Source organism: Porites lutea, chromosome 14 (assembly GCF_958299795.1).
Source record: "Porites lutea chromosome 14, jaPorLute2.1, whole genome shotgun sequence".
Taxonomy (NCBI): Eukaryota; Metazoa; Cnidaria; class Anthozoa; order Scleractinia; family Poritidae; genus Porites; species Porites lutea.
The window spans coordinates 21,032,874-21,043,993 of NC_133214.1; the positions used below are offsets into that span (position 1 = coordinate 21,032,874).

The window sequence follows — 11,120 nt, forward strand, 5'->3', positions numbered from 1 at the left end:
AAGCCGCTGTATAAGCAGTATTGAGTAGCCACCGGTAATGTTGATTAAAACGAAGCAATCTGATTGGCCAGATTTGAAACAGCGACCAGTCGTTGTTTAAATGCAGCGGATTTTAGTAAACTTGTAATGTATCCGCCATGTAGGCGAGATTTTCATCGACCAAGATGCGAGAGACTCGAAAACTTTACTAAATATAAAAGTATTTAATTACGAGTCATGTGTTTTAACTAATAGCGTTTTATTCTCTGCTGCTTGCATCATGGCCTTCCTGCGAGAAGAATTTTTTACCTGTGCACATTTTCAGTTCTCCGCCGTCTCAGCGTTAGCGGTTAGTTCCCACAGGAAAGTCCGCTGTACTGCAGGGAATACAGATTTCTTTGCTGGGGTATTAATATTATTACAGAAAAACACCACGAAAGGAAAAAAAAATACGTTAGTAAGTAGGGAGGAAACGGAGAAAACGTTAAACTGATTCATCCCAAGGATAAAGACAGTTGGAAGTTGGTTCTTGTGCGGGCACGATGAATAGTATTTTCTATCTTTTAAAAACCCGCTACTTGACGGAAAGGTATGCCTTGGAGGGTTTTGACCATCGAATCAGATAAAACTAAATTTAGGGGAAATGTATGAAATCCACTCGCAAAACTTCAGTCAAACAGGCCAAAATTGAAAGAAATATTGATGCGCATTGCGTTAAATCCGTGTTGTTGATCCGTTAACTAAACATTGTATGACGTTAACAATCTGATTGTTCCTGTGTGATACAAAGATCTGCGCAAGATTCCACAGTTAAATTTTCCTCCTCAAAGAATGGCCTCGAGACTACGATTCCAGCGGCTAAGTCATTCTTGTCTTCAGAGTGACTCGTTCCAAGCTCTTGATAGTAACTGTCGAGTTTTGTTTCTTGCTGTTTGTAGCTATGCCCGCGACCGTTCTTTATCACGGTTAACAGACGTTGTTTTTGTAGTTTATATTTTTCTTTTAGTTCCAAAACTAAGTCGCACATTTGAGTCTTGAAGTCTTCTACAAGTTCTCTAAATTCGGCCAATAAAAATCTTTGCCTTTCTGAAAAAAAAATTAATAACAATATCACATGTAGTAGATTGTCTAACTTGCAAAAAAAAAACTTACAAAAAGCTGTGTCACGTTCCATGAGGAACTCCGGTCTGTCTAAAACAAAGTAAGGCGTGTCCTTCTTTGTTTTAAAGGCTTAATATGTGGATATACGTGACCTAAGACACGTTTAGCGCGCCGTGTAAGTGTGTTGTGAACGTGCTTTAACCTTTAACATCAAAATCCTGTGAAGGGTCTCATATTGGTCTCATATATTAAAGTTAAAGTAATGTTATTTATAGTAGCAAGAGTAGCTTATATATCACCCTATCGTTAACCCCTAAAAATCCTCAATTTCTCACAACAATATTCAAAGATCATTGAAAGAAATGTGTACCATCCATTTAATTACTAGACCATATGACGCGTTTACTGCCTAATAGACCTTCATTCCAGTTAGCCTGTTTCAGGCCCAAAGATAGTAGTGCAATCGTGCAGTAAAAATTGATGCAAAAAAAAAACGCGCGGGGGCTGGGGAGAGAGAGGGCTGAGGCCTGTGCCCAGGCCACCACTTTACCAGCAGCAAATTTGAAGAGTGTATCGAGTTACCTTGCGAATGAGGTTCAACCTTCCTTTTCTTTCGAATACGATACATAACTTCCCAACAGAGACCCAATATTATTCCGCAACTTAACATTGCCATTGATATCATCATGGTCTTCTTGAACAGTTCACTATTGGCGTCGAATAATCCAGTGGAGCGCTCCACTTCTAACGGTTCCTTAGAAACCTGAAAAACGAGGACAGTGGGGGTAGAGAATGATTTTAGCCAGGAGAAAAAAGAGGGTTAGTGTTGTTTAGGGCTGTGGACAGGGGTGAATAAGTTGGCCAGGCTGGAAATTAAACTTGAAAAAAAATCAAGTTTCAATCCAAACCACGCAAAATGAATCGAGCAACATGTTCCTTATAAAGCATAAAAGGGAAAGGGAACAGCCCCTCCTTAAGCCTGGCTTCCCAGATTGACTTTAATAATAATTATGGTAATAATACGCACCCGTGACTACTCGGCTCAATCCTGTTGTATCCCCCGAGAGAGGGAGAGAGAGGGCCCTGGGAACGAGATTGTACTCGGGCTTCGCTTTACTACTCACTTACGTATGTAGATCATCCTACTAAGCTTGGTGGAGAAGTACTGTCTTAGTACTTACTTTATAATTATAACCATGCACTTAAGTTCAAATTACCTCTATCGCCTCGACATTATCCGCAACGTGCTGATAAATCCTGGCTATGTTTTCCTGCATGTAACTTCGAAAACACGTTGCAAGCTTTCTCGAGTCTCCCCCTGTGACCACACCATAGACACTTGAATAGTCATAGATCTTGTAGATCCGGAGAAACGGTTTCTCAAACAGATGCTTATTGCCACCCACCATGTACCCGTCGATAAGGGCCCCTTGTATTTCATTAGAAGAAAGAAACTCGTAGATTTCCTCGAAATTGCGATGTATCTGGTCTGGAGAAATGAAAATGTCATCACGAAAGTGCGATGCAATCAAAGAGTTTCCCAGGTTTGATTTCCGACCACCTAGGTAAATCCTGGTTCCTTCTCGATCAGCGCCTGATAATTGAGCCTACGTTTTCGCCTGCTAACCTACGCATGCAAAGGGTACCGAGGAAAGATTTTAATCTGAGTTTGCTGGTAAAAGTCACAGGCTTTTTTTTGGCACCAGGGACTATTACTAGGGACAGGGGAAAAAATTAGCCAATAGCTGACTGGCGTGTTCCTAATAACAATCCCAGAAACAATTTCGGAACGTATCTCGGCGCCAGTTGCCCTCTCGTTTCTAAGGTGGCCAGTTAGATAGGCGGGCAGATTGTTGAGTTTAAAAGAAAAAATAATAACATTACAATAAAGTTCATTGGACGTGCATGGCCTATATAACATGTATTGTAGCTTCATATGGGAAGCCTAAAATTATCTTAAGCGGTTAGGCGTCCAGGTATCACGTTTTATGTACCTTTGTCAAACTTAGCATTCTTTCTCAAACCTAAGTTGTACTCGGCAGAACCATGGATAGCAGCGATCTGAAATGAAAAATTATTAATTCAATATTAATTCTTTATGGTACAAACTACAGTCCAACCCCGCTTTACGGACACCCGCTTAATACGGACACCTCGTTATTACGGGAAGTTTTCCTTGTCCTTGGGGGAAAAAGCCCTCTCACATTTTCCCTTAGACCGCAAGCGGTTGTCCTTGTTCCCTCAATTCAACCTGCTAAATACGGGCACCCCTTAAGTACGCAAGCTCATTCCCAGGTTCTCTCTCCTATCCGTAGGAGCGGGTAGGAGAGAACCCTGGGAACGAGGTTGTTTCGTATGGACACTTTCTATGACCCCCCCCCCCTCCCCACAGTGTTCGTATTAACGGGGTTTGACCGTAAACGTATTTAATTACTTTCCAAACTCGATTTTAAGTTGCTCTATTCAATGTTTTCGGGCGCACTTTTCAGGCAGAACGTGGCGAACGTGGCGACCCTTTAAATTTGGCTCCAGTTTCGAGCAAGAACCTTTTCACCTTGATAACTCTTACAAAATCGTTTGAGGTGGAAGAGAATTGGAGACGCGGTAGAGAAGTGCAATCAATGAACCCCGTAGTAGTAGTAATTTTTTTACGAACAATTAACGCTATGTTCGCACTACAAGGCTTACCTAGCTTTATTATATAGACACGAGTGTTTTACTGGAAAATATACCACTCGCAAAATTCATAAAAACTTCATCCGGGACCCGAGTGGTTTATTTTCCATAATCTCACACGTGAGTTTATCGATGATTTCATTGATATCAAGTTTGTCTCTTAAATTGTACTTGAATTCGTTGGTGTATCATCGAAACATCTTCGGGTCTTCCTCGAAAGTCTTCGAAAATCTTCGGACATCTTCGGAAATTTTCGGAAATTCTCGGAAAATGTTCGGGAACGTTCGTCTGGCCTTCGAACAATTTTGGAAAATCTTCGGAAATCTTCGGAAGGTGGTCGGAAATCTTCGGAAAATCATCAAAAACGCCGTCATCAGCATGTCTATATAATAAAAAGAACATTACACGGCGGCTTGAATATATGAATTTTATTTTCTCGTGGCAAAAACAATATTTTACTCACTCGCTGCGCTCGTTCGTAAAATATTGTTTTGCCACTCGAAAATAAAATTCATATCTTCGCGCCACCGTGTAATATCCTCTATATATTCATACTATATCCGATATGTGACGCTCCACTTTAGAGATCGGCGCGGCGCTTCTTCGCGTGCGTTACAGAAATCGCGCCGATATCAAGGTTCTTATGCGTGAACATTAGAAGCCCGAACCGATAAGGTTTTCGCGCCGGCGCAAACGCTACCGGTATAGTGCGAACATACCTTAAATCAGGAGTCGATTACTAATCGGCTCCTTCCTAAGTCTGTCGGTAAAGAGTTCTCATAAATCTTTTCAGTGAAGGGTATAAATGTTTTCTAAGCCCATCATACGACGGTATCATGATATGGAAATTTACCTTGGCGCCGTAAAGTTTGTAATCAATTCCAACTGTTTGGTAAGTAAGGGAGACTGCGATGGAACCGACCAATATACCAAGAATAACAACCCCCGTCAACGTCCAAACAATGGCGACAAGCCGAGCAATGGTTGATAAAGGTAGTCTATCACCATACCTGCGATACAGAATTTCAGAATAACTCGCATTGGAAATTAATTTAAATTAGGCGTAATGATATAAACTCAACCTAAGCCATTTTAATATTCGCGCCCCTTTTTGAAGTAGGGAAAAATGATGAAAAGTTAAGACTTCCAGCAACCACAATTTGTAGTCTGACCCCTTCCATTTTTGCTTGAGGAATCCGGACTTAGGAATCCGGAATAAAGCTCAAGGAACCTGGAATCCAACTAACAATTTGATCCACTATCCAAGTTCCACTGACAAAGAATTCGGGATTCTGTTTCTAGGTTCCGGAATCCACGGCGTGTAATCCACAATCCAAGACTGTCTTGGATTGCCTTACAAGGAGCGATTCGATTTTTTATTCAAATCAACTAGAAATGCCTTGGTAATGAAGTTATTCATATATTAAAGCGTATTTTTGTTTCTAAAGAATTCATTTTATGCTCCATCATAAATTAATCAAAGCTTATAAAGAAGAATTTCAGTTATTGATTCATTTTCTTGATTGTTTCCTTTACTTAAAAGTTTAGGCCCTAATTCAGTCCTTATCACTAAACGTATCACAAGCCACATACAGCTAAATACCTGGAATCAAAGAAATCCCAAGATTAATTGATCATCGCACTCACCCTACGGTTGTCATGGAAACGAACGCCCACCAAAATCCCTCCCATAATCCAGGTAGAAAGGAGCGTGGGAAATGTTCGTCATTTCCGGTCTGGTCCTGAAACGAAAGATGATTTAGATATAAGATATAAGAACTTCCCCCACACCCCAGGTATTTCCCCTACCCTGTCCCAAGCTAAATAACGGAAAATATCACCGGATACCCTAAGAAGTTCCCCACACCCTAGCAACTTCACCTACCTTGCTCCCCTTATACGTTAAGACAATTGTATCTTACCACTATACAAATAACGTATACAGCTGTAGGCAAGGAAGATGCTAAATAACGCAAGAGGCCGGGGGATATCTGATATCCTAGGAGCTTCCCCGATACCCTAGGTACTTCCCTACCCTGCTCCCTCATGCGTTAAGACAAATGTATCTTACCACTATCCAAATAACGTATCCAGCTATGTAGGCAAGGAAGATGCTGAACAAGGCAAGAGGCCGGGGGGGGGGGGGGGGGTTATCTGATATCCTAGGAACTTCCCCGATACCCTAGGTACTTCCCTACCCTGCTCCCTCATACGTTGAGACAAATGTATCTTACCACTATCCAAATAACGTATCCAGCTATGTAGGCAAGGAAGATGCTGAACAAAGCAAGAGGCCAGCTTGCAAATACAGAATTCACGAGAGACGTAGACATATTGGCACCGTAATTTGTGTTGATGACGTACGCTATACCAGGAGATTCCACGATTCCCAAGTAACCAAACTCGTGTCTGAACTTGTCTTGTAGTTTGTAACCATAAACAGGAAAGCTGAAGTCGTTTGAATGAAGGATATTCCTGTGAAAAGAATTGAGGGTAACAAAAGAGATAAGAAACCAGCCAATGGGTCTGTGGTTTTGCTGCTATTATGTCATATAAGGATTGGTAGGAAAAACGGTGTAAAAAATATCAGGCAGAGGCCAAAAACCACTCATATTGTTTTTTACCTCAAGACTAACTAAATTCTAAATTATAAGACCTTATAAAGCAAGGGAAGATCGTGTAAATAAGCGTGATCACAAGTTATATGTATGCACACGCACCTACGGAAAACGTCTTCAGATTTTTTAAGGGATTCCTCGCCCATGGCGTTGAGCTCGTAGTCGATGTAAGACTCCCCGTGTGTCTTGCAAGACTGACAGCAAGATATTGCCATGTCATTGACAAATGGTGACACCAGACCGCCTGGGATATTATCTGTTTGGTTGCCATTCGGCTTGGTAACGTAAGGGGCGAGTAACATCCAGTTTGCTGTAAGGCGCTTCACACATCGACATGTCTCTATAAAGATAATTATTAGAAAAATAGCTTGTCAAGGGGAACATGATTAGAGAGATGATTTTTCAGTCAGTGACGCAGGTAGTTCGGTAAGTAAGTAAGAAGTACCGTAATGATTTCATTTACCGCCCAGGGCGCTTATTTACTTTTGGTGCCTCAACGGAGGACGCTTATTCGAGACAGGGCGCTTATTTCTTTTTTGAGAAACAAGCGAATGTTCAAGACAAAACTATAATATTTATTTAAAAAGGAACAATAACAGAAACTGTAACAGTAACAAATCTACGGTGAATGCTCAGCTAACGTGAGGGAATTTTAATCTATTTCCGCACCGAAAGCTTCGACAGTGTCACTTACATAAAAAATGCTGCTTGTTCCAATGAATTTTTAGAATGGCGCTTATTAGAATAGGGGCGCCTTATTGGGAGGAGGGCGCTAAATCGAATCATTACGGTACTCCCCAAGAGGGGTCGAGCCTATGGCCTTCTGGGTACTAGTCCAGATGCTCTACCACTGAGCCACAGGAGATTTGTGGGAGCTAAGGACACTAAGGGCCTGTTTACATGAAGGTGGGGGAGCTCAGGTAGGTGAGGTAACATGTGCTGGGTCCATCCACCTATCATGTAATTGCGATCAATTTAAAATGAGAGATTATATGAACAGGCGGGTTACCCCATCTAAGCGGGTTACCTCACCTACCTGGGGTCCCCTTTCGCCGACCCCTCCCCTTAATCCACCAATGATAACCAAATACTGGCCAAATACTGGCCAAACACTGATTACCTGCTGTAATGACTTCACTTGGACCATCTCCCTTTACTGTCAGCCCGGTCAATTCAATACGGTATACAGCAAAGCTCTCTAGTCCGGTCAGTACGGTAGATAGACTTTCTGCGGGTACAATCACTTCCCTGGGGTTCTCCTCGTAGGGCAATTGGCCTATTTCTATGGCTTGATATCGTATTCTATAACCGGTAAGTATTCCGTTCAGTAGGTATGAAGGAATGCGGGTCCACCTCAGGGGAATTGAATAGGTTGTCCAAGTACTGTCAGCTTGTACGTTGAGCGGGGGTACGTCTGGAACTGCAAATATTTACAAGTTTTAAGAACAAAGTTAGGAATTTCAACGCAAAGTAAACATTCAGTGCTTGACAAGAGCTTCGTTATTCTTAGAATAGATACAAAATTAGGGTCCTTCTATAATTGTAGCGGACAGACCATGTTCAAGAGTCCAAAGGGTTATGAATTTGGGTGAAGGGGTTAGTTTCAAAGAAACTCTGTCAATGGGCTGGCGCTGAATTATCACCGGTGTAAAATTAATTTTTTAAGAGATTTAATTTGGGCCGTCAGCCAAATTGAAGGAGAGAAATCTCAGCTAGGTTAACTGCTAATGAAGAAACTTAAACGCGAGAACCAAGGAGTCTCGAATCCACATTGTTCGGGCGTTTGTTAACACAGATAATATTAAATCACCATAGGGAAAATAAATCTAAAATTAGGTAATATTAAAGATTACAGAATGCGTTAGACAACTCTCGATTTCAGGCTCTCTCTCCGTCGTGATGATGACATTCGCCAGTATAAAATTTGCAGTGTCCCTCGACTCGGACCTGTTCACCTTTCTCCCATACAACAAGAAAGAAATGGATCGAGTTAACTATCGCAAAGACTTATGGGATTGTCACCTCGGACGCATCTGTCAGCTATTGGCCAATTTTTCCCCTGTCCCTATTAACAGTCCAGAAGTCTTTTCGAACGTTAACTCGGGACAGTCCCTTCTCGTTTCTAATGTGGCATAATGCAAGTGCGTTCTTTTACGTCGAAGGCAGAGACTGCACATTTTAATGGGCTGGCATTAACTTGTCGCCGATGAATGATCAGAGTTGAAGGGGTCCTAGAGAAAAATAAATTTTAATGAGTCTCCTAGGAAACAGACATACCATCTTGATCCGTCTTAAGTTCTTTACTTGTAACAACTCCGTCTCCTTTCACTGTGTAAGCTAACACCGTGACATTGTATAAAGTATATTTTCTTAATCCATCAATTCGGAGCCATAGCTGTCCGGGAGGGAGGTTTTCGGTAACACTGGAACCATTTTTCACCTCTACGTAGTAAACTTTGTATCCTCTTATAATGCCATTTTGGTAAGCATCGGGCACCTCATTCCAACTTACATAAAGTGATGTGGAATGTGCTGAAAAGACCTGCATGTCGGCGGGAGGTCGATCGGGTCCTAATGGTAAAAAGAAAGTAAAATTATTACTGCGCATGTCAGCAGGAGGTCGATCGGGTCCTAGTGGTAAAAAGAAAGTAAAATTATTACTGCGCATGTCAGCAGGAGGTCGATCGGGTCCTAGTGGTAAAAAGAAAGTAAAATTATTACTGCGCATGTCAGCAGGAGGTCGATCGGGTCCTAGTGGTAAAAAGAAAGTAAAATTATTACTGCGCATGTCAGCAGGAGGTCGATCGGGTCCTTAGTGGTATAAAAGAAAATCAAATTATTACTGCGCATGTCTGCGGGAGGTCAATCGGGTCCTTAGTAAGGCCCTGCCAGGGTAAATTCCGACAAGCGACATGGCCCTAAAAGTAGCGACAGTGCGTAAAATGAAATCGCCACAAGAGAAAACCTCCCTCGACCAAATTGCGACAGTGACGGCAAAGCCGACAATAAGCGACAAGCATTTATAAACACCGACACGAGACGTTTTAAAATTCAGACGGGCGACATGGGACCCCCCCCCCCCCTCTGGCAGGGCCTCCTTAAAGGTAAAAAGAAAGTATAATCATTACTGCGCACGTCGGCGGGAGTTCGATCGGGCCCTTAGTGGTAAAAAGAAAGTGTGATATCTGAGTGATAACCTACAAGAATTTTGGCTTGCTATTCTTTGGATTTTACTGACTGCATTCCCGAGGCTGAGGCAATTCTAAGAGTGTCGCTTTTCACAAACGGGATAAACTTCCTTGTGGTTCAGATAATGGCGAGAAGAAAATGGCAAACAGAAAAAAGACCTTTGAACAGCGCTTTCATACAAAATCCACTGGCAAATAAATTAAATGAGAAACGTTTTGCAAAATACAACAGTTTTCAGCTGCACGCTGTCACTTACTATCTTCATCAGTGGAGACGTTTACTTTAACACTGCTTACACCATCTTTATTTGTTCTCGCCACTATATACACAGAATAATTTGTAAACTTGTATAGACCCACTAAGTCAACTTCAAGTGTCGATGAATCCACCGTGACATTCCTGAGCGACTGGATAAAGTAAGTTTTCTGCTCAATGAAATAAATGCGGTATTCCCTGAGGATCCCTCTTAAGCCCACAGTTTTTATCGGCTGCCACGTGACATGAAGACTGGTGGAGCTGGTGTTGTACGCGGTGACATTCGTCGGTGCAACGCGTGGAGCTGACATAATGATACAACTTTGGATTAGCGATCAAAAAGGCAGGGAAAAAGACTTTATTTTAAAGCTATAGCCCATACGGATGGATTGAAAGACTAAGATCGAGCTAAGTCGGGTAGGGATAATCCTCCAGACCATCGCACCAATTCATCGTTTCGGTCAGACCATCGCCACAGCCTGACCTCCAGAAAAGTCTTGAGATGGGCAGAACCTCGAGAGGCTCCCACACAGAGATACCCCTTTGTAAAACAGACAACGATTTTTTCTGGCAACAACATTTTACAGCGAATGCGTTTTTTGACGCAATGACTTTACAATAATTTTACTGTAGACGGTAGTCGGTGCTAGTTGTACATGAGTGTCGGAGAGACTGGGACTCTGAAGGAAACTAGAATCAGCATACACGAGGAACAACTTGCAGTAATTGCAAGTGATGTCAAATGCAAAGTAGCTAGCAAAACTCCAAAATTTCTACTCATTCTACCAACTTTTAAGGGAGGCAACTACAATCCTGGTCAAAACGTTTGGGGAACCTTGTCTATCTTTGACGTATTCGAAATGCAAATCAAGCTTATCTCCCCCCCCCCCCCCCCCCCCACCAGAACAGTGTTGGGTGTTTGAAGTCAAACACCTTTTACATATCCTACACAGGTTAAGGACCTCAGCTCTGACGTAGGGGTCGGGGAGGGTGAGAAACCTTGCATGGTAAGGCAGTGCTTATGAGTTTGTAACGGCGGTTAGCTGCAGATTCCGTACATACACATGAGAAAAATTAAAGGGAAGAGTCCCAAAACCTTTTGGCCATGATTGTAGTTTTTAACTAGCTATTTTGAACGACACAACGTACCTTCTTCATCTGTAATTCCTATTAGAGGTAGACTCCAAGGACCATTTCCTTTCACTGTAAAGGCACAAACCTCTAAACTATAATTTGTCCAAATGTCCAGTCCGCCTAAAGTGAAACTTAATGTTGAAGAGCCATGAACGCTTACGTTTCTCA

The 11,120-nt window shown here is 42.1% G+C and overlaps 1 protein-coding gene across 1 annotated transcript in view; it reads right to left on the bottom strand.

Moving 5' to 3' along the window:
- Positions 1–10: 10 nt before the first annotated feature.
- The window catches only part of LOC140924047 (protein sidekick-1-like), a 17,062-nt gene continuing 5,952 nt past the window's right edge, over positions 11–11,120 (bottom strand). The window contains exons 8-19 of the mRNA XM_073374049.1: positions 10,968–11,120; positions 9,820–10,122; positions 8,652–8,945; positions 7,495–7,794; positions 6,477–6,714; positions 5,991–6,231; positions 5,404–5,498; positions 4,610–4,766; positions 3,075–3,141; positions 2,298–2,569; positions 1,663–1,843; positions 11–1,065 (exon numbers count right to left, since the gene is read on the bottom strand). The exon at positions 10,968–11,120 is cut by the window's right edge and continues 147 nt beyond it. Coding sequence (XP_073230150.1) covers positions 737–1,065; positions 1,663–1,843; positions 2,298–2,569; positions 3,075–3,141; positions 4,610–4,766; positions 5,404–5,498; positions 5,991–6,231; positions 6,477–6,714; positions 7,495–7,794; positions 8,652–8,945; positions 9,820–10,122; positions 10,968–11,120 — 2,630 coding nt within the window. The 3' untranslated portion in view covers positions 11–736. The remainder of the gene's footprint in view (positions 1,066–1,662; positions 1,844–2,297; positions 2,570–3,074; positions 3,142–4,609; positions 4,767–5,403; positions 5,499–5,990; positions 6,232–6,476; positions 6,715–7,494; positions 7,795–8,651; positions 8,946–9,819; positions 10,123–10,967) is intronic.